The sequence below is a fragment of the Nycticebus coucang genome, chromosome 7 (assembly GCF_027406575.1).
Source record: "Nycticebus coucang isolate mNycCou1 chromosome 7, mNycCou1.pri, whole genome shotgun sequence".
NCBI classification, from domain to species: Eukaryota; Metazoa; Chordata; class Mammalia; order Primates; family Lorisidae; genus Nycticebus; species Nycticebus coucang.
Window position 1 is genome coordinate 126,754,851 of NC_069786.1, and position 22,676 is coordinate 126,777,526.

The window sequence follows — 22,676 nt, forward strand, 5'->3', positions numbered from 1 at the left end:
TAGGGCGCCGGCCCCATATGCCGGAGGTGGTGGGTTCAAACCCAGCCCCGGCCAAAAACTGGAAAAAAAAAAAAAAAAAAATCTCATAAAAAAAAAAAAAAGAGAGCTAATTCTGTGTGTTCAACTTTATTATAAAATACAATACATAATGTGTATCAAGCAAATATGCAAAGAACCAAGATAAAAAGAAATGGGTATTTTACCAAACAGGAAAAGAATGCCTTTAATCTGAGTACCATGTTCCTTTCCTAACCTAAATGACAATAAGTAAAATACACATAGCATTTAGTGTTCACATTCTCAAAACATTTTCCTAACTGCTTATAATATACTACCAAAAGGAACTGCATGGTATAGCAATGACATTAACATCCTAAATGAATGCATATACTAACACTTTTGTGAGCTTTTAATCTATCTATTCACACACACACATACACTGAGTGACAGTGTGAGTAACCTATTCTGAATTAGAACCATCTATGAAATTGAACACCTGCAGCTATGTTCTTAACAACAGAAATAGTTTCAAATAGTAATAATTCTTAGAATAACTGTTACATAAAAAGATGAAAAACATTCTCATTCAATTGGTCTGTAATCCAAATAAAATTGGGAAAATCTGAAAAAATGCGGAAGAAGACTTATAAAAGCCTATATTTCTACTGAATATAATTAATGTGCACAAATATGCCTGACGATCAGACAAAATGAACTTTCAAAGGATACAAAATATAATTAAACTATTTTCACTTTACAAATAAAGTTACTATGAACTCTTCATTTGTAACCACATTGGGATACAGAAACACTGAAAACTCTAAAAACACTTTAAGAAAAAAGGTTCTTTATTCTCTTTGGAATCATCAGCTGATAGAACATAAAACCAACTCCAATTCCTTGACTTAAAGTGGCTCAGAAATCCTGCTTTTGTCTGAGCCCCATTACAGTTCTCTAAAATTCAGAGTGCCTATGACGTCTCCAGCACTATGCCCGCATTACACAGTAAAACCCTACATAATTTATGGTTACTATACTACACCAACGAAGGCAGTGGTTCTCAACCTTCCTAATGCTGTGAACTCTTTAATACAGTTCTCCTCATGATGTGGTGACCCCCAACCATAAAATTATTTTCGTTGATACTTCATAACTGTAATTTTGCTACTGTTATGAATCGCAATGTAAATATTTGATATGCAGGATGGTCTTAAGCGACCCCTGTGAAAGGGTTGTTCAACCTCAAAGGGGTGCGACCCATAGATTGAGAACCGCTGGGTGAGGGGATAAGCATGGGGCTGGAAAGGTTAAATGGCAGAAGAATATAAGCTCAGAATCAGGAAACTGGAGAGGCCCCAGAATTCCCTAAGACCTATCTCTTCAGACTGTCAAATGACATGGCAGCCACTATGCTAGAAGTTGCAGTGTGTCATGAGTCCTAGAACTGCTGAAATTCATATTTAAGCTAGAATGGCCAACTGCCACCAGGTGCTACCAAAAGCAGTTATCTTCCCTCCCCCATTGGTTAGCTGCTCAAGACAAGGCTACCCTCAAGTTTACAGGATCAAACTATTGAAATGCTACTTGTTAAGTATCACTATGTTTGTACCAAGGTGTATTTTTCATTTTAAAAAGATCAAAAAGGAGTACTGCATTGAATACACTCTGAATTTCAGAACAGAATTTGGATCATGTACCATTCACCCAGAAATATTAAATTTCTACTGGCAAAGAAACAAAAACACATTTGATTTTTTTCTAAAAACAAAATGAAAACTATTAAGGGTTTGGTAATATTGTTTGTGGCAAAGCATAATACAGATTAAAAGCTGATAAATAAGAGTATTTAAGAACTCCCATTTTCCTTTATTAAAAGCAAAGTATTGGCTCGGCGCCTGTGGCTCAAGCAGCAAAGGCGCCAGCCACATACACCTGAGCTGGCGGGTTCGAATCCAGCCTGGGCCCACCAAACAATAATGACGGCTGCAACCAAAAAATAGCTGGGCCTTGTGGTAGGCGCCTGTAGTCCCAGCTACTTGGGAGGCTAAGGCAAGAGAATTGCTTAAGCCAAAAGTTGGAGGTTGCTGTGAGCTGTGATGCTATGGTACTCTACCCAGGGCGACAGCTTGAGGCTCTGTCTCAAAACAAACAAACAAAAAAAAAAAAGGCAAAGTATTTACTCCCATTTGCCAATTAAAGATAAATTGGGCCAGGTGGTACCTGTAATACCACCACTTTGGGAGGCCATGTGGGAGGAATGCTAGAGGCCAGGAGATTGGGATCAGCCTGGGCAACATGGTGAAACTCTGTCTCTACCAAAAAACAAAAACATTAGCTAGGCATGGTGACACACACCTGTTGTCCTAGCTACCAGGGAGGCTGAGGTGAGAGGATCACTTCAGCACAGGAGTCTGAAGTGACAGTGAGGTATGACTGCACCACTGCACTCTAGCCTCCACGGTAACAGAGCAAGACCTTGCCCCTTTTCCTTAAGATCCTCCCAAAAAGGTAAATGGAAAAATCAGAGGTTTGCCTCCATATCCTCCAGGGGTCCTCAAACTGCGGCCCGCAGGCCACATAAGGCGGTGTGCTTGTTCCTGTTTTTTGTTTTTTTTTTTTATTTGAAAATAAGATATGTGCAGTGTGCATAGGAAATTTGTTCACAGTTTTTTTTTTTCAAACTATAGTCCGGCCCTCCAACGGTCTAAGGGACAGTGAACTGGCCCCCTGTTTAAAAAGTTTGAGGACCTCTGTCTTAAACCTTCTAATTTTTTCCACCAAATCACTATGTAGGTATCTGAAAGGTATATCAAATGTGGTATAAATAGAGCAAGATTACAGAACCAGAATGAATGCTCAAGTCCTACATCTGTAATATAGGTATATGAAACTGTGCAAGTCACCAGTGTTTCTCAAACTTAGGTCCCTTTTATATCAATGAGAACAGCATACATCCTTTGTATTTCTTTTAAACACAGTGCCATACAGTAACTTTCCAATAAATGCTTTCTTCCCATTCCCATTAAACACTGAATAAAACATGGATGGAAAAATATAAAATGTATACTCTAATGTTTCACCATTTTACTTCCTGTAGGAGTCTTACCCACCAAAGTAGAGCTAAAGGCAAGGAGCATAAAAGACACAAGAAAACTCTCACTTACCCTTGAGGGCTGAGATCTAAAGAATCATCTCTACTGTGCTGTAAGCTAGGTGATCCCAAGTCAGCTGAGGCATTACTAGCAGCTGTGGCCGTTCCACTGCTGATTGACGTTGTGGATCCCAAGGGTCCCGACCCATTTGTACACGCCTTTGGTGGACTTGTCAACAAAGACTCTGATTCTGCTAAGTGTTTTACTTGATGCATTACACCTTTTTAGTAACAAAGATGAAAAGAAGTCAGTTTTAATCAGGGGACAGAAACCACCTCCCTGACATTACAAAATCCCCAAATAATAACAAACAAAGTAACTAAAAAATAATTAGCAAATAGGAAAAAAATTAAGAGACAGAGTTTTCAACTTGACTTAAATTGGAGAAAGAATATGAAAACTCAAAGTTAAAAAAGAATATTTATATGGAATGTCTTCTGCTCTTCAAAACCAGATTTTATGACATTTAACAAGGTTAGAAAGTCCTACTCAAAAGTTCAAAGTACTCATTATAAAAACATTACAGGCTCACTGCCCGTAGCTCAGTAGTTAGGGTTCTGGCCGCATACACCTGGGCTGGCGGGTTCAAACCCAATCTGAGCCTGCGAAACAACAATGACAACTATAACATAAAAATAGCTGGGTGTTGTGGCGGGCTCCTGTAGTTCCAGCTACTTGGGAGGGTGGGGCAAGAGAATCACTTAAGCCCAAGAGTTTGAGGTTGCTGTGAGCTGTGATGCTACAGCACTCTACCGAGGGCGAGCAACATAGTGAGACTGTCTCAAAACAAACAGAAAACACTGATTACAGAAATACAATGCATATCTTGTGGCATGATAGCTAGAAGGGGAGGAAAAGGCCTAGAATCATTAGTTAACTTCAAGTGCTACAAAATTATAAGATCAAGTAACACTGCTACCAAAAATGAAAACTGCCAGCTATTGAAGGTCAGTGACTATCATATCCATGGAGATTGGTAGGAAGAGCTGAACAAAAACCTCTGAGGAAGAGGTTCTTATCTGGGCTAGAATCACAAGAGGATATGTATATGAAGATGTATGTCTATGAATTACCAATTGTACACAAAGGTGTGTGTTTATCAGTCTGGGTAAAATTTGTGGCAAACCTGTGGATGAATTTATGTGAGTAATATGCACATATTCACATTTTTCTGCAGAAGAGTCTAGTTCTCCTTTAGATTCTTTAAAATAGTAATAACACAGCAAACTACTAAAAAGAAAAGAAAGGTGTCACAATGAATTTAAACTTCTGTCGTGTGTTACATAAATACTATTTGATGTAATTATATGCTAGGTACTAAGAGTAAGGAAAGGGACAAGACAAATACATTCAGGGACTTACTGACTAGTAGAAAAGACACATTTTATAAGAAATTACAATGAAGAGTGATGTGCTTATGAGAAAAAAATAAAATACAGCACTGCTGGAACTTACTGAGAGGATCTAAACAATTCTAGAAGGCAAGACCTTCAGGGGAAAGTGACATTTAACCTCAAACCTGTAAATTTGTTTACATGTTGTTCATGGCTGCTTTGGGTTACAATGTAAGCAAGATCAAACCAGACACAAGGCTAGAGAACCAATCAAGATTTTGCCATAAACCTCACAACATACAAGGTATTTAACTATTTAGGGGTGGGACACCTAATATGAAGGTATAATTGATCCCATCAAAGTTAAAAAAAAAAACAGTCCGAAAAGAGTAATTCTGATAGACTTCAAATCAGAGAGGTGGAACAATCAGAACGAGGAAAAACAGGAAAAAATATGTGTGTGTGTATGTGTATAAAACAAAGACAATATGAAATGGAAAATAAGATATTTGTATGAGTACAGAAAATGTCTATCTGTATCTATACCTGATGTCTTAACAAGAGTTGTCTTTGGGAAATGGGGGAAATTTGCTTTCCTCTTTCATGTAACTGTATATTGTTCCATTAAAGAAACTTATTATTTGAGCAAAATTAATTCTAAATAGCAAAGACTTCTTTCCATTTTATTCAATACTATTATTAGCACATTTACTGCATTTCCAAGATAAGGATCCAATATAAGAAAAGGTGATCAAAAGAGAAAATAGATTCCATACAGAAAGAACTAGGACTGTCTCTAAGAAAGAAGACAAAGCTAAAGATTACTTGAGGGGAAAATATAATTATTTCCCAAATCCTCACAAGACCTCACTAGTACTGTTAAATAGAAGAACCATAAAGAAATTTATTAAGAAATTAATATCTTGATAGGTTTAGAAATGATAAAACACCTGAATGAGCTATACAGTTTTATCTTTAAGATCTCTGAAAAGAGAACACTGGAGTACCACGTGTGTTAGGTTGATTTTGACATTCAAATGCAATAAACTGAGTAACTATGAATTGCATTCTGAAAGATTGTTCCAAGCCTTAAAACAGTCTATTATGTACCCACTCTAACATTAGAGCTGCTCTGATCTACTGATATGACTTTTACCGAAAGAATGTTCATGGGCAGCCACACACACACCAATACACACACGTATATAGAGAGAGCACACAAAAAAATGTATGAACATCTTAATTAAAAAAAAAAATTATTAAAACAGTAATACTCAATATATACTCATTATGTCTGCTATCTTTTATCTGTTGTAATTGCAGAAGTCAAATGTGCTCTGAATATTACAATTGTGTGTAGATGTGTACGCTTATGTATGTATCATACACACGATTGCTTTTGGCCCATACACACTTAAATCCTATCCGTTGATAATGAATCTCACACATGTATTAACAGATACACAAAAGACACCCTCTCTGTATACTTGAGAGTTACATGCATATAAATGTCATATTTAAAAAACCTGGAAGTTTCTGTTCTTAGATTAAAACTATATTTCTATTAAAGTATTAACTAAAGGATCATTAATTTATTATCACGAATGACATTACCTTCTCTTCTGAAGTAAACACTAAAAATATCAGGTAACTTCTGCATTAAGATTTCTGCCATCTGAAGTGCTCCAACAACTATCTTCAGGTCTTGGCTTGATAGCATGGAAGCAATGTGACTAAAAAAAGAAAGCACTTGTATATAAAACGTTGCTTGAATTTAGTACATTTTTTTTGGCCACACTACTTTAAATTTGAAAGCAAAGTATTTTTGTCGTGAAACCACTTCGTTAAAACAAAAATTTACCTTAAAGACTTGACTTTTATATAATATAAAAGTGGTGTGTGAATATAAATAGACAAAAAAAGGGTGCAAGATACTCCAAACTTTTGTGTTTATTTTCCTGTATTGTTACTTTAGATATTTCTGAAATTACTTGCAGACTTGAATTTCTAAAATGTTACTATTTTCATGAACACACCTTGAAACAGCATGATTTTTCAGAACATCCTTCAGAAGTTCGGCATCCGCAAAATAAATTATCCTAAGAATTGCTCTAAGGCACTTATGTCTGACCGCAGGTCCTGCTGAGGAACTATACACTTCATAAAGAACACCAAATAATGTCTTAATAAAAGACTTAGCCAGTTCCGGATCCTCTTTCATAAGCTGTGCTCGAGCATCATCCTTCTTTAACTCTGAATATCCACCTGTTATATATATATTAAAAAAACAAAAGTACAATCCTGAAGTGACAGACTTTATTAGAAACACATAAACATAAAGCATTAATGTCACTGCAATTAAAAATGCTATTAATATTTTTTGGTTACAAAACAAATTAACTTATCTAATGTGATCAACTAGAGTTTACAAAAATACTAAAGGCACCATTAAGATAAAATTCAGCCAGCTGGAAAACCACTGACTAATCTGGTCAGCTAAAGATAACAAGGTATCACCACATTGTACTTTATTTTATTAATATATATTCAATGAAATGTTGGAGAAATTTCAATACTAACCAAGTAAGCAGAGTTTAAGAAATAGACAGTATTTTTCAAAAGTCATGTAAAATGCATAAAGAAGGTAACCCTGTCACTTTGCTTAGTGGCATCAGTTGTAGGAAAGGGGTAATTTTGATAAAATGTGAGCTCTGTAGTAGAGGTTGGGAAAGTATGGTTCACAAGCCCAATTCAGTCCACCACTTGTTTCTATAAATAACATTTTATTAGAATACAACTTGTAGGGTGGTGCCTGTGGCTCAAAGGAGTGGGGCAACAGTCCCATATGCCGGAGTTCAAACCCGGCTCAGCCAAAAACTGTAAAAAAAAAAGAATACAACTTGTAAATTTGTTTACATGTTGTATATGGCTACTTGGGGCTACAATGTAAAAATACAGACTCGTATGATCTATAAAATCCAAAGTAATTATTATCAGGCCCTTTTTAGAAAAAGTATGCTGACCTCTGTGCTCTAGACTAGACACGCAAAAGCAATAAAATCTCTGAGGGGACAGATAAACGTCAGAAACTTAAGTGGAGGTGGGGGATCACTATCATCTGTTCTTCATTAATCAAGAGAATTTTGGCAGGAAGGTAAAATAAAAGGTTAGAAAGAACTAATGACTGGATGGATCTACATAAGCCAATCTTACTAAGTGGAGTCCCAGGACATCATACATGTAAAAAAATCTTGTAAAAGATATCTGTAAGTAATAGCAGCTCATTCATGAAGGAAGGAGCACGATTTCAAAAAAAGAACAAAAAGGAAAGGAAAAGAAAGAAAAGAAAGCAACCACCAAAACAATTACAAGTTATTTGACTATGTTAAGTGCTGTCTAAAGTTAAAAAGGATTATCAATGAACCAATTTTTATGCAAACAGAGCATTAACTCACATGACAACGTAGTACTCTTTCAACCTAGAAGGTACTTACTAGTGTTAGTATTGGCTAAGGGGTTAGGTTTTCTCTGAATGGCACGTGCTGTTCCCGTGTCCTCATTGATTTGCTGCATAGAATTAAAATCAATAGTATAAACTCGTCCCAGAGTGGACAAGCTTATCTCATCCTCACCGACCTGATGGGCTGCCTGAGAGCAAAGAGAGAGAAACCTTGAATATAAACATGGAGAAATTTATTACCTTAAGACACAGCAGGGACCTTCCATAAATGCTATCTTACATACTTATTTCATCAGGCCTTAGATGGTGAAGTAACAAAATATGAATAATTTAATAGCACAGATACGAAAAATTCATTTAATAAGTCATTTCTAATTAAGCACAAATATACACCTCAGGTGCTATCAGGCACCCTTAGAAATAAATCCAGGTAAAATCCTGATCAAAGATCTAGTCTTATAGGCATCACTGACATAAAGATAATATTTGTACTAAGAAAGCTTTTAAGATACTGCTGATAGAAAAAAAAATTGTTAGCCATAAATCTTAGAACCATAGGTTAAAAACATTTACATGATGGATTCTTAAGCAACTCCTCCCCAAAATCCTCCTTTAAGCAAAATAATCCTATAAAATTCTTATTAAACAAGATTTTAAGATTGAAGGATACAAAACTAGAACTAAAGTCATTGCCAGGGTTGCGCACAATATACAGAAATATCTAAATGAAGAGAGTTTGAGTACCATGGTTGGCTTGAGTTTAGACAGCCCATAGAAGTGGCAGAATAGTCTTACAACAGAGTCCAATTTTTGGAACTCCTACGCTGAATGGAAGACAAGATCCTCAGTGCATATGAGAAAGTAAGCCAACAGTAAAGATGTAATATCAGGAAAATGTTAAAAAGAAGAATGCTCAGAGTTCAAAACCAGGATCATTAGTAGCCTTGGCCTGCTTATATGCTAGGCTAACAATACAAGACCAAAGCAACTTCCTCATAGAAGCTGGCTCTGAATTCAGATTTCATCTTAAGAACTCTCGATTTTATAATGTAAGCCAATGGTTTAAAAGTTTTTCAAAAATTCATTTTTAGAAACTGGTGGAAGACATCATTAAAGAAGAATGTCTATCCAAGAAGTGTGATGTTAAGTCAAATACCAAAGGTTAAAACTAGAAAATACATTAACACAAGTATCTCACCTATTAAAAATATTAGTAAATGACTGACAGTATCTCAAATAATGCAGTAAGCAACACTTCAAAGCTAGGGCAATGTTATGCTGATTTAATTTTTAAAATATTTCAAGGCTCAGCGCCTGTAGCACAGTGGTGAGGGCACCAGGCACATACATTGAGGCTGAAAGGTTCGAACCTGGCCTGGGACAGCTGAACAACAAGGGCAACTGCAACAAAAAATAGCCGGGTGTTGTGACAAGCGCCTATAGTCCCAGCTACCTGGGAGGCTGAGGCAAGAGAATCGCTTGAGCCCAAGAGTTTGAGGTTGCTGTGAGCTGGGACGCCATGGCACTATACTGAGGGCGACATAGTGAGACTGTCTCAAAAATAAAATAAAACGATTTCAGTGTAAACCTAGTAAAAGTCAGGAAATAAAATTAAAAATCATACATAAACTCACAAAAAAAAAAAAAAAAAAAATCACTGTTAACATTTTGGTATATTCCTCTCCTGTGTGTTTATCTTTCACTTATTTTGCTGATTTCCAAAAAACATTGACATAATTTTGTACTTTGTGTTTGTCAACAATCATCATATTTTATGTCATTAAAATTTATCCCATTACTATTGGGATTATATTCAAGCCTATATATGTATCACAACTTATTCATTCACATAGAGTGAGATATTTAATTTGTTTCCATGTTTTTTACTCTTAAAATATACACAGAAGCAGCCATTTTTATCTAAATCTTTGCTTGTGGAAGATTTCTTTTCTATAGGAGATAGAAATACGTTTTGGAAACATACAGCCTAACTAATCCAATGTTTCCTTTCAGAAATGAGGAAACTATGGAACAAAGAACTTAAATTACTTGCTCCAAGTCAATCAGGTAGTTAGCAGCAGAAGCAGGACTAGAACATCATGTTTTCTGACCTGAACAGAAATGAGGACCTTGTTCTCAGGAGACAAAATGAGAGAATCTTGAGTTAATTCAAAACTGAGCATACTGAAGTACACATATCCACCACCTCCCGATTCCATCCCTGCCCCCACTCTCCACCAAAATAGACATATTTAAACGGTACGATGAAACTACTACCTCAATGATCCGGCTGTCAATCCTGTTATAGGGATGCCAGAGACCTCGATCATCACGCCACTGCCATATCGCACCATCTGTGTTCTGTGCGTTTCCTTTCTTCAACATGGTATCAACCGCAAAAATGCCCTCTTTTGGTAAACATGGCATAAGTTCGCTAAAAACAAGAAGTACAATTATTTTAGTAAGCAGCTTCATGAATTATTAGTAATGTTAGGTGTCTAAAGAAAAATAACCTCACATGAACCACAAGTTATGAACCTAATCTTTACCAAATCAGAGATGTCAGTTCATACAGTTCTTGAGGACTTCGTGGAACAAGATCAATCTGTTCCTGACAGCTTCCATTGGAGGCACCACATAGGAGGAAGTGAAGCGTTTCTGCAATGTCTGTAAAACCAGTAACAAAAAACAAAAGCCTATTAAACTAGTTATAGTATCTTACTTAACGGCAAACATTCCCTAAGGGAAAAATAATCAGAACCATTTTTTCATAAAGCAACATAATATAGAAATTATATTTTTTCTTTTCTTTTCTTTTTTTGAGACAGTGTCTCATTGTCACCCTGGGTGGAGTGCTGTGGCCATCACAGCTCACAGTAACCTCAAACTCTTGGGCTTGAGCAATCCTCTTGCTTCAGCCTACCAAGTAGCTGGGGCTACAGGCATACGGCAGCAGGCCTAGTTAGTTTTTCTATTTTTAGTAGAGAATCTCACTCTTGCTCAGGATGGTCTCACACTCCTGAGCTCAAGCAATCCACCCCTTTCACCTCCCAGAGTGCTAGGATTACAGGCATGAGCCGCTGCGCTCAGCTATAATATAGAAATTAAAGTAAAAAACTCACATAAGCTATAATAAAAACCTAAAAAGAAATTTGGAGAGTATCTTTCTGGGGCTAGGTGTGGTGGCTCGCGCCTGTAATCCTAACACTCTGGGAGGCCAAGGTGGGTATAGATTGCTTGAGCTCATGGGTTCGAGAACAGCCTGAGCAAAAGCAAGACCCTGTCTCTAAAAATAGCTGGGCGTTATGGCAGGTGCCTGTGGTCCTAGCTACTCAGGAGGCTGAGGCAAGAGGATCACTTGAGCCCAGGAGATTGAGGTTGCTGTGAGCTGTGACGCCATAGCACTCTATTGAGGGGGACAATGTGAGACTCTGCCTCAAAAAAAAAAAAAAAATTCTTTCTGGGGACTTCATCTAGTCACAATTTCTTCTTACCTCAAACTTTGGGAATTTTTTTTTTTTTTTTTGCAGTTTTTGGCCAGGGCTGAGCTTGAACTTGCCACCTCTGGCATATGGGGCCAGTGCCCTACTCTTTTGAGTACTTTCCTTAAAGATTATCATACTTCATACCAAAGTGCTTTCAACATATATTCATGTATTTATTCTTGATTCAGACATACTGAAAATGTGCAGAAAGGATGAAATGTAGCAATTAAAAGGATCTGATCTGACTGGATTTTGATCAGGAAAGCCATTACCTATGTAGCACTGACAGCGGGCCACCTTTCTACAAAGATAATTAAAGTGCTTTCTACTATAGTTTCCATTCCCAGAATGGAGGATTAGGCATGGCAATTATTCAAAAGTACTGATGTGAGCGGAAGGGGCTTCAGTCTCCATATTTCAGTCATTCTAATAGCTGAAATAAAACAGTGACCTGGGTCTTTCGTAGTTGTGATGTGTCTGTTCCTATATTATACATATATAAAATATACATATAAAATGTTTGCACAATAATTATTAAGTTCTGTTACCAAGGAAAATAACCACCACTGATTTGTATAGAGACATGCAGATAGTTAAATCCTTATCTCATAAAAAGTTCACAAATAGTGATTAAGTTTTTTTAAAATTACATTGCTTTATCAAGAAATGCAAATACATGGGATGGGACATTTTACAGATTGATTTTTTATTTAAGAAATCAGAGAGGGCGGCACCTGTGGCTCAAGGAGTAGGGCGCCGGTCCCATATGCCGGAGGTGGCGGGTTCAAACCCAGCCCCGGCCAAAAGAGACCAAAAAAAAAAAAAAAGAAATCAGAGAACGACAATGACATGAAGACGAAAGGTCCATGTTTCCTTTGTGATATTACTGTAGATAGAAACTATAATACTGCATAGATAGAAACTATAAAAATGTAATAATAAACACTGCCATACAATAAATGTGTACCCAAATTCCAGGAAGATGCAAAAGACGTATAAATTTCACCATATTCAAAGAAAAAGACTGCAAAATGTTAAAAATCAATAAAAGGCAGCAATTTCACAAATTGGTTTTTAGGAATGTACTATATGTAACAAGATGTACAGTGACAAAAAAATAATCTGTACTCTAACTGAAGGAAACATCAAACTAAGCAAAGTCCAAAGAGTCCAAAGAATTCAGTAAAGTACACTGTTACTACCCAAGAAGGAGTTAAATCTTTCTCAGTATTATTTAGGTAGAGAGCATTTTGTTCATGGAACACTCAAAGCTCTTGTCTGGAATACCAAATTTGGGAAGGACTCAATGCTTTACAAGGAATCTTTCCAATTAATCACCTTAACAACTCTGTTTTTCTACAAAATTCTGTGCCAATGTGTTAATTCACAAGAAATGCGCTTAAACATACAACTGAGTTTCTCAAACACAAAAATATTGTACTGCTAAACATACTGTCAAAGACACTGGGACCAAATGTTCCTTCATCACTGAATACCATCACTGACCCCAAGGTAACATCTTTAGATGTTAGAATTTTACAGGTGCTCCACGCAGAATTGACCTACTAGAAATAATCATAACATATGGATGTTTTTTCTGAAGCCCCATCACTTTCTGACATAAACATGTGAAGTCTAACGTTTAAGAAGAGGAAGGGTCAACTGCAAAGTAGTGCAAGAGAATTTTATTCCTGGCACATTGGGTTAGGTTGTAAAAGGTTTACAAAACACCAAAGTAACAAACATCAAAGACAATCATCAGTGTAAATAAGTTCCAACTTATTGTGAGGGAAGAAGCATTCAAACGTTAACACAAAAGGAAAAGACCACATACACACTAAAGACAAGCAGTTATTGACAATATACAAATTCTCCTAATGAAGGATCATTACATAACTAACACTATGTAAAAATTATTAGAACTACCAAAGGTAAACTTATATTCATAAAAATTGTATGCTAGAAATACTAATACACTGCCCAAATATTTATTACATATTAACATTTTTCTTCTCTATTATCCAGTGCCTGTGATATTGGAAATCTCTTCTACCTGCTTGGCTTATGATGACTTTACTTATTAAAGAACCAGCAAGCCAGGGGTGGTGCCTGTGGCTCAAGGAGTAGGGCGCCGGTCCCATATGCCAGAGGTGGCAGGTTTAAACCTAGCCCCGGCCAAAAACCAAAAAAAAAAAAAAAAAAAAAAAGAACCAGCAAGCCACTTCTCCTGCATCAAGTAGAATAATAAAATTAGCACTTACTTTGCTTCATGAGTTGAACAGCTAAAGTTGGACAGTTGGAACACATCAGGGAAAACATGCGAACTACCATAATAAACATCCCAGAACTTAAAATTGGTGGAGTCACTACCAACAGCTGTTGAACATTTGTAAGCAGATCTTTGGAGGCAACCTGCTGGAGTAAATTCTTCAAAAACACAAGAAAAAAGACACTGTTACATCATGATTCAGTAATTATATAAAAATTAAGTAATTATATAAAAATATGACCAGATGCTTACTTACCTCCTCATGTTGAAAGTTGTCCACTAGACGTGCAAAACAAAGGCAAGTGCTTTCTACTGATTTTTTGTCCTATTTTTTATAAAGAAAACCCAAGTTTAGTAGTAGAAAACATTTCCATTGTTGTGCATATTACCTTTTCTTCTTAATCCCAAATTTAAGGCTAGCTCAATTAGCAGATGTGAGCTTTCAAAATAGAAATGTGCCTAAGCAAAGTCCAGTCAGTCACATGTGTACCAGTTTCAAAGCAAAGAGAATCGTACCATAAGAACATCTCTCCTCCATAAAATGGATAAAAGCAAATATAAAGAAAAGGAAGAACAAACGCTGTTCTTACATAATCTCAATACCCAAACAAATGTTATATACTAAATATCCTAGTTTCCTTTAAAAGTGTTAAAATGTTTAAGTATGTATATACTACTACAAAGTTAGAAACAGTACAGTGCATGAACCATAAGTTTATCGATAAAGTTAAAAATAGACAGAGTTGTGTCTACACTATAAAAATAAGCTAGAAGAGATTCACTATAAAAATGATTTGCTGTAGTCACTATGAACAATTAGAGTAGTCCCACTGAGAAAATATTTGACGTAATCTTCAAAATAAGGGAAAGAACATTTTACTGGCTACATAAGTTTTGACAGTTCTTGTTTTTTCCTAATTTATAAGGTGACTTCATATGTAAAACCCAGACTTGCTTCTGTAAAAAGGAGAATAATATAGATGTTATATGAAAAACTGCATCTTTGCTGTCACTATGTCACTCTTAAAGAGTGCTCAAATATTGGCCAACTATTTAACTTCTGATTCTTATTTCTAAAAGAAGAACCTCATATGCTACTACTGATTATCAAAATCAACTACAGAACAAATTTTTACCCTAAAGAAAGGAAAGATTATCTTAGTCTACTGTATTTTCAAAAGTAAATTTTAAAAATGTTTTAAAAATAGAATGGCACTACTTTGTCTTCATCATTTTAGAAGTAAAATACTCTGGAGTGACTCAATGATCATTACTATTTTATCTTATATAAATCCCCTACTTAAAAAAAAAAAAAAAAGGTACCCCACTTGCCCCAGGGTACACTTTATAATGGCAGTTTCAAAGCCAGATTTCTAAAAACCTCCACAGCAAACACTTTAAAATATTAATTTACATTTAAAGAAAACAAAAACAAAAACAATTTCTCTGTACCTTGACACTCAACTCATGCTCTGGTCCTCCAACCCACCCTGTTCCCTGATTTTCATCCTGCATTAACCAGGTCCACTGATTGCTTCTCCCAGATAATTGTTCTTGTTCTTTGCCAACTCCAGACAGCCCCACACTGTACTTCTCATGTCTATTTGGAATAGTCTAGCATCTCTTCTGGTCTTACCCTAATCGTCCTGTCGTAATCTACCTATTCCAATAACCTTAAAGAACAGTTAACTCTTTCCAAAGGAATTCTGATCACATCACATAGTAAACACTCAATGCTGAAATAACAAAGTCTTCAAGTCTAAACAGCTGAAAATATCAAACATATAAATTACTATTTGGGTAAACTACCAAAATTTTATACAATGTCCTAATGCAGTTCACAACTATGTAACATGGGAAAAAAACATGTATCAGAACACTTTCAAATACACATATCCATCTGGAAGATTTAAAACAGTAATTGAAAATTATCATTTTTTAAAAAAGTAATGAAAATTTGTTATGACATAAAATAAGTTCATATTTTACCTGATGGGTTAGCCTTTGGGTAAGCAATGGGAGGGAATCGGCCACAAAATGAAACTCATCTGGTGTGATACTCTGGCAGCAATTGGCTGCAATTGCTAGTGCATTTCTTTGGGCATTTATGCTGAAGAACTCTAGGTACAGCAAGCAGTCTGCCAAACCACCCTAAAATATAAAAAACTGTGAAGGCGAGGAAAAATTCTTTCTCAACAATTAAAAAAAAAGTTAACTACAAAAATTCTAGCAAATCACTTTGGAAATAACACACATAAGGAGCTTGTACAGAAGTGGACCGAAAATCTAACATTAAATAAGATATACTCCCTTGGTAACAACACTTACCGCCTGCAGAATGGCTTTACTGTGTCTCCGTGACAACATCTCCAAGGCAGTCAAGGCCTGTTCTGCTACATCAATACACTGAATAACTTGCAGCTGGCGACATAAAACAGGTAATTTAAGGTTAACATTTAAAGTCCTCTTCCACGAACTTACCTTCTACTTAAATATAGTATTTTCTCTGATTTTCATCAAACTACTGCTTCTAATATAAAATCCAGTATAGGAAATAAGTCACTTAGGAACCTAAGCTTTAAAATAAGGTTAATAAAGTTTTCTTCAAACTACTTTACCCTATTTTAAGATACTGAAAAATATTTTCTATAGAGAAAAACCCAATAATGTAACTTTAAATCTTCACATTTAAGATAAATGTGCTGTTTTGTAACAAATTTTAAAAAACAGGTTTTAAATTTTAATGCCATATTCCAAGTTTATCAGATAAAGCAAATTTTATCATGTGTTTAAAGACTGAAAAGGGTCCATAAACCATATAAGTTTCACCAGTGACTCAGCTTTATGACCTTGAGCAAGGCATTTTGTCTGCCTCAGCCCTCTTAGCTATATAATCAGTATATAAATAGCTACCAACATCATTGCAATGTAGTCTAGAAATAAAGATTACTTTCAATCAAGTGCTTTAAGTTCTTCGTTGAATGATATTAAGTATAAAGCTGGGCTGATTCTTATAAATGAGCTATTAACTGAACACAAAACATTTTTCTGGAATCATAGCTAAAAAATATACTTTAGATAATGGAAGCTGAAATTTAAGAGTTTTAAACTTGAATGAACCTCTATGCCTGCTTTTGAACAAGCTGGGGAAAAGTAAGTTGGACAAAAGTAGGATTACCTTTTCTAAAAAGACAGGGATAGCATCAACTACAACAGCAGATGATCGGGGAAGGGCTTCCATCATGTATGTTAAGGCTCGACAAGCATGGTTCATCTGGAAAAGAACGGATTTTACTCAATAAAAACCCAAAATTTAAATGTATATACAGTGTTATAAAGAATACAGTCTATACTTACAATATCGAAATTATGCTCCATCTGCAGTAACGTTATCTGTTAAAAAGATGACAAAGTATTAGAAGCTATATTCCTAGAGAAAAAACCTAGTAATTTTTCTTCCATTTCAAATGAAATGTAAAGTATCATTCAAGACTTTTATCACAAAAGATAAAACCTAACATGCATATACAAGAAATGATTAGACTTAGGATGGCATTCCTCATGGCTTGCTAGATAGCCATCAACCTCACAATCAAGGTCAAAACAAAAGCCTTCTTGTTGCTTCTAATCAACTCCCATGGTACCTCTAACACTCCTTTAGGAGCCTTTAACATATCACTGAGAACTTCTTCATATCAAAAAGTACTGGCCACATAAATGAGCAGCAATGCATTGACATTTGTTGATTAACACAGCTTAAACTCTGGTGAATGAGCTTCTTTAAAAGCACTATTTAACCAGTTGGAAAATAATACAGTAACACAGAACTTAAAACACAAGATCGATCATATCAGAAACTAATTATACAGTAATTAAAAGCTAAATACAATTATTCCACATATGCATGACTGAGTCTAACTCTGTGATTTTAGTTTTTCTTGAGGAAAAACCTTAAACAGATTTCAGTCAGTTTCTCTAATGAAGAGATACAAAACTGCTAGGTTTGTATACTCCATCCTCCCGAAGCAGCAGAGCCTGCAAAGAAATTTCCTCCTTAAAAGGGAAGGCAGTCATTCAGTGTCTTCAAGTTGAATGAAAAATTTTTAATGCACTGAATTTAAGCTGTAAAGTATCCTTTAATTAAATGTATAACTATTATAAAAACCACCAGATATTCTAATGCAATACTGATTTAATATGAGTGAATTATACCAGGGAAGTATATCTACATATCATCAGAACTCTTGAGACCTATTTTTTGTTAAACAAACATACATACATATACTATACTTTAGGGTCAGATAAAACTCCATCTTGAATCACATATAATCAACCACTTAAAACAGTTGAATTTGAAAGGAGTGTTACCTTAATAGGAAAGGTACTAAGCTCCCCAATTCCTAAGACAGAGTGAACCATGTAAAACAACATTTGCAAAGAACTGATGTGAACAGATTCCCTTTCCACAAAAAAGTGGCCATTTATGATTATGTAAGTGTACTGTGATGACCATATATCAACAGTATTCACTTGTGATAAAAGGCAAATCTGGATGACTCATTAACAACAGCCATTGTTGGCCTGTCCAAGAAAATTAAGTATTTAAATCTCATCAATGGTTAGTTAACCGTTAAGTTAGACAAACTGGATTAAGTGTCAACATTTTTCCCTAGCCTTACTGGGTTCCTTATTTAATTGAAAAAAACTGTATTTTAACTGTAAGTAGAATAAGGTAAGACCAGTCCTTTATTTATTTTTTAAAAAACAACAAAAATCAAAAATGTTAAATTCAGGTGCAGAAGCCAGCTATCAAACAAATCAGTGGCCTGAGAATAGATATTACACAAAGCAAAATCAAAGAATAAAAGCTAATATTGCTGTCATGAATATTCAGAAAGTAAAATACAAACTTACTATTTTTTTTTTTTTTTTTGAGACACAGTGTGTCACCCTGGGTAGAGTGCTGTCACATCACAGCTCACAGCAACCTCAAATTCTTCAGCTTAAGCGATTATCATGCCTCACCCTCCCAAGCAGCTGGGACTACAGATGCCCACCACAATGCTTGGCTATTTTTGTTGTTGTTGTTGTTGGTGTTGCACTTGTCATTGTTGTTTTATCTGGCCTGGGCTTGAACCTGCCAGCCTCAGTGTATGTGTCTGGCGCCCTACCCACTGCACTATGGGCGCCACCTGTGCCGCTTCTTAATACTGCCCCATGGATTCAGGAGGTTGAATGAGAAACATGCACATTTTACATTTTAAGAGCCAAGGTATTATTGTTGAGGTGAACGACTTAGACCTCATCTTTTAAGTGTCAAAAACCAGATGACTGGTCAGGCACAGTGGCTCACGCCTGTATCCTAGCACTATGGGAGGCCAAAGTAGGTGGATTGCTTGAGCTCAGGAGTTTGGGACCAGGCTGAACAAGAGTAAGACCTCGTCTCTACTAAAAATAGAAAAACTAACTGGTTGTGGTGACACACGTCTGTAATCCCAGCTATTTGAAAGGCAGAGATGAGAGGATCACTTGAACCCAGTTTGCAATTGCAGTGAGCTATGATGACTCCACAGCACTCTACCCAGGGCAACAGATCACTGTGCATCAAAAACCAGTTTAGAAGGGTCAAGCACTGTGGCTCACGCCTGTAATCCTAGCCCTCTGGGAAGTCCAGGTAGAAGGATCGCTTGAGCTCAGGGGTTCCAGACCTACCTGAGCCAGAGCAAGGACTCCTTTACTAAAAAATGACAAAAAAAAAAAAAAAAAAATTAGGTGGGTGTTGTGGCAGGGACTGTAGTTCCAGCCACTTGGAGGATGATGCAAGATCACTTGGACCAAGGGGTTTGAGGTTGCTATAAGCTATGATGCCATGGCACTCTAGTCTGGGCAGCAGAGTGAGACTCTATCACAAAACCAAACAAAAGCAGTTTAGAAAATTTACTAACTCATCATTAGCGATCATTTCACAATGTCTATAAGCATAAAATAAAAGCACCAGTCATGTCGTCCTCTTAGTTCTATCAGGTTTCAAAATTCACAATAAGGATAATCATACATTCAGTAAAAAAATCAGCAGCACTTAGAGGGCAACTGAGATAAGAAGAGGGGGCAACTCTATGCTTACCAAAGCCGGAACAACACTCTTGACAGGAAACCCTCCCAGTGTCTCCTCGTTTCCCATGACCAATAACTGACACATTTCAATAACTGCTTGAAGCTGCTGACTTTCATCACTGGCTTGTAGTCCTTGCAGTAGCTGCTGGGCCTTAGAACCTTCAGAGAGAAAGAAATCGTTATTTTTAAACATTTAAGAAAATTATTACTAGGTATAAGGTGTGGTTCTAAATGATAACAACTGGTAATGACGAACTTCCTTAGATTCCAGTTAAAGGCTAAGTCATATTCAGGGCAGACGTAGTCAGGGCAGAATTTAATCAGTTGTATCTGCTCTGCATTAACTTGATCTTACAGTTACTTACATATTTTGGTCTGTCTGAGAGAAGTTGACTGGTTTTTAGTAACAAAAACAAAAAATAATAGCCACAACACAAATATAACATAGTTTAACATATTTATTTTTAAAGAAATATACAAAGTGAGCAAAAGCTTTCCGTAACAAGAAAAACTTATGATACCCAGACTTCAAAGAAAATGTTATACACCTCTAACTAAATACCTACACCTAAGTAAATGGAATTCTAGTAATGGTGAAAAAGGAAAAAAAAAATAAAAACAAATAGTAGAACAGTGCACCTAACATAAGAGAGTTCAAAGAATTAAAATATCCTATTACAGCAGCAAAACTATTTGGCTCTTACATCTACTTTCTATCATGCACAAATGGTGGCTATTGGAGCATTACTACTTTTAAGACTCAATTCTAGGCTGGGTGCAGTAGATTGCCTGAGCTTACAAGTTGAAGACCACCTTGAGCAAGAGCGATACCCCTTCTCTAAAATTAACCGGACATTGTGGCAGGTGCCTGCAGTCCCAGCTATTCAGGAAGCTGAGGCAAGAGAATCACTTGAGCCCAAGAGTTTGAGGTTGCTGTGAGCTATGATGTCACAGCCTTCTATCAAGGGTGACAAAGTGAGACTCTGCTCATTAACAACAACAACAAAAAAAAAAACTCAATTTCATTACTCAAACAATTAAATTCCACTAAGACTCAACTACCACAAAAAAAGAAGTATTTGCTAAGCAAAACAAGACATTCAAAAGTTTACAAATGTGATTCATTTTTCATGAACTGGACTTCCGTGAACTTCCCCAACTGGAAACGATGATCAACTTAATGCTTACCAAACTTATACTTGATGGTACTTTAAATCCCTTTTATTAACTTACACATTTTCTAGTTACTACTTGTTACTAGATTGTTCCACTGCCATATCACTAAGTATAGAAATCCCACAGAAATAGGATGTATGTTTAGAAACTATCAATGAAGGTGGAATATATTCAAAAACCAAAGTTTTTTTTTATTTCAGTTAAGCTTTAGTGATAGTCCTAGACACATAAAATTGTCAAAGGAGCACATGGTGACTCACGGAAGATTTTCTCTATTATTTAAGACTGTCCAACATATTCCATAATCATAACTCCTTACCTACATGTACCATAATTAAAAATTCATCCAAAAATCTACTGTAAGAAAGTCAAATTCAGACATACACCATTCTAAAATTTTAAACTAAGTAATACAACAATATTAATAGCAGATTTATTATTTTTGTGAAGAAATAATGTGGAAGGAAAAAATTTAAGGGAATGTAACTAGTGAAATGAAAGGAATCCTCAGTTGCTTCTAACTTTACTTTAAAAGGATAAAATGGTTATCAAGTATGTCCTAATAGCATAACCACCTGAAAGAGGAAAACCTGACACTTAACGTCCCTGGGAACTCTCAGGTAAGGAAGGCTGGCTATATTTATTTGTTTGTATTTACATATATGTGGACATTCCCAGTTCAAACTCACGTTCTCTGTGGACATTCCCAGTTCAAACTCATGTTCTTCAAAGGTCAACTGCACATCAAAAATTGGACCCTATTTTGTCACAAAGATTAAAAAAATGGGGCAGGGGAAGGTTTCATTCTTTCACCCAGGCTAGAGTATAGTAGGGGTTGACCATAGTTCAAAACAGCCTCAAAATCATAGGCTCAGTGATCCTCCTGCCTCAGCCACCTGAAAAGCTAGGACACCACACCCAGTTAATTTTTGAAATTTTCTGTGGAGACAGGATCCCCCTATGTTGCCAGATTGGTCTTGAACTCCTGACTTTAAGCAACCCTCCCACCTCAGCTCCCAAATTGCTGGGATTACAGGCAGGAGCCACCCCATGTGGCTACCAAAGATTATTAAAAAGACATATCCTTAGGGGTCAAAAACTAATTAAACTAATTTTGTCTCATCACACACATCCTTAAGTAAAAGTGGGATTATTTTCACTGGCAGTACATGGCATTGAAGAATATAATGACAACTAGTCAAATTTGTTGCCACTGCTATGATTCTTGTTAAGCTATCGGTTATTTTACCACCCCTGCTTTTGTGCTATCAGTTCAAAATCAACCAAGTGGAAAAGAAAAAACCCTTATATTAACTGTTATTAGTAGTTTTGACTTTACAGATTCCATGTAAAAGTCTCAGGATTGCTCCCAGGAGACCACAGAACACACTATGAGGAACTTTATTGTAGATCAGTGATTGGCAGGCAAACATTTTCTATCAGGGGTCATATCGAAATTATTTTGGGCTTTATAGGTCATACGGTGTTGGCTTCAACTACTGAATGTATGAGTCAAGAGAATCGCTTAAGCCTAAGAGTTTGAGGTTGCTGTGAGCTGTGACACCACCGCACTCTACCCATGGTGATAGTTTGAGACTCTGTCTCAAAAAAAAAAATAAAAAGAAAAATTTATTTAATAAAAAGAAAAGAAAAAGAAAGGTGAAGATATTGCCGTGGATACAACGA

The 22,676-nt window shown here is 36.1% G+C and overlaps 1 protein-coding gene across 22 annotated transcripts in view; it reads right to left on the bottom strand.

Moving 5' to 3' along the window:
- TRIP12 (thyroid hormone receptor interactor 12) overlaps positions 1-22,676 on the bottom strand; it is a 147,880-nt gene that overhangs the window by 34,549 nt on the left and 90,655 nt on the right. For 10 of the 22 annotated variants that reach the window (XM_053596386.1, XM_053596398.1, XM_053596395.1 and 7 more), the window contains 13 exons: positions 19,825-19,973; positions 17,058-17,093; positions 16,879-16,974; positions 16,029-16,121; positions 15,690-15,851; positions 13,957-14,025; positions 13,693-13,858; positions 10,496-10,613; positions 10,224-10,380; positions 7,981-8,134; positions 6,523-6,751; positions 6,101-6,219; positions 3,165-3,372 (listed from right to left, as the gene is read on the bottom strand). In XM_053596386.1, the coding sequence (XP_053452361.1) occupies positions 3,165-3,372; positions 6,101-6,219; positions 6,523-6,751; positions 7,981-8,134; positions 10,224-10,380; positions 10,496-10,613; positions 13,693-13,858; positions 13,957-14,025; positions 15,690-15,851; positions 16,029-16,121; positions 16,879-16,974; positions 17,058-17,093; positions 19,825-19,973 (1,756 nt within the window). Of the gene's footprint in view, positions 1-3,164; positions 3,373-6,100; positions 6,220-6,522; positions 6,752-7,980; positions 8,135-10,220; positions 10,381-10,495; positions 10,614-13,692; positions 13,859-13,956; positions 14,026-15,689; positions 15,852-16,028; positions 16,122-16,878; positions 16,975-17,057; positions 17,094-19,824; positions 19,974-22,676 lie in introns of all 22 variants that reach the window. The other 12 variants (XM_053596385.1, XM_053596393.1, XM_053596391.1 and 9 more) reach the window with 3 other exon arrangements.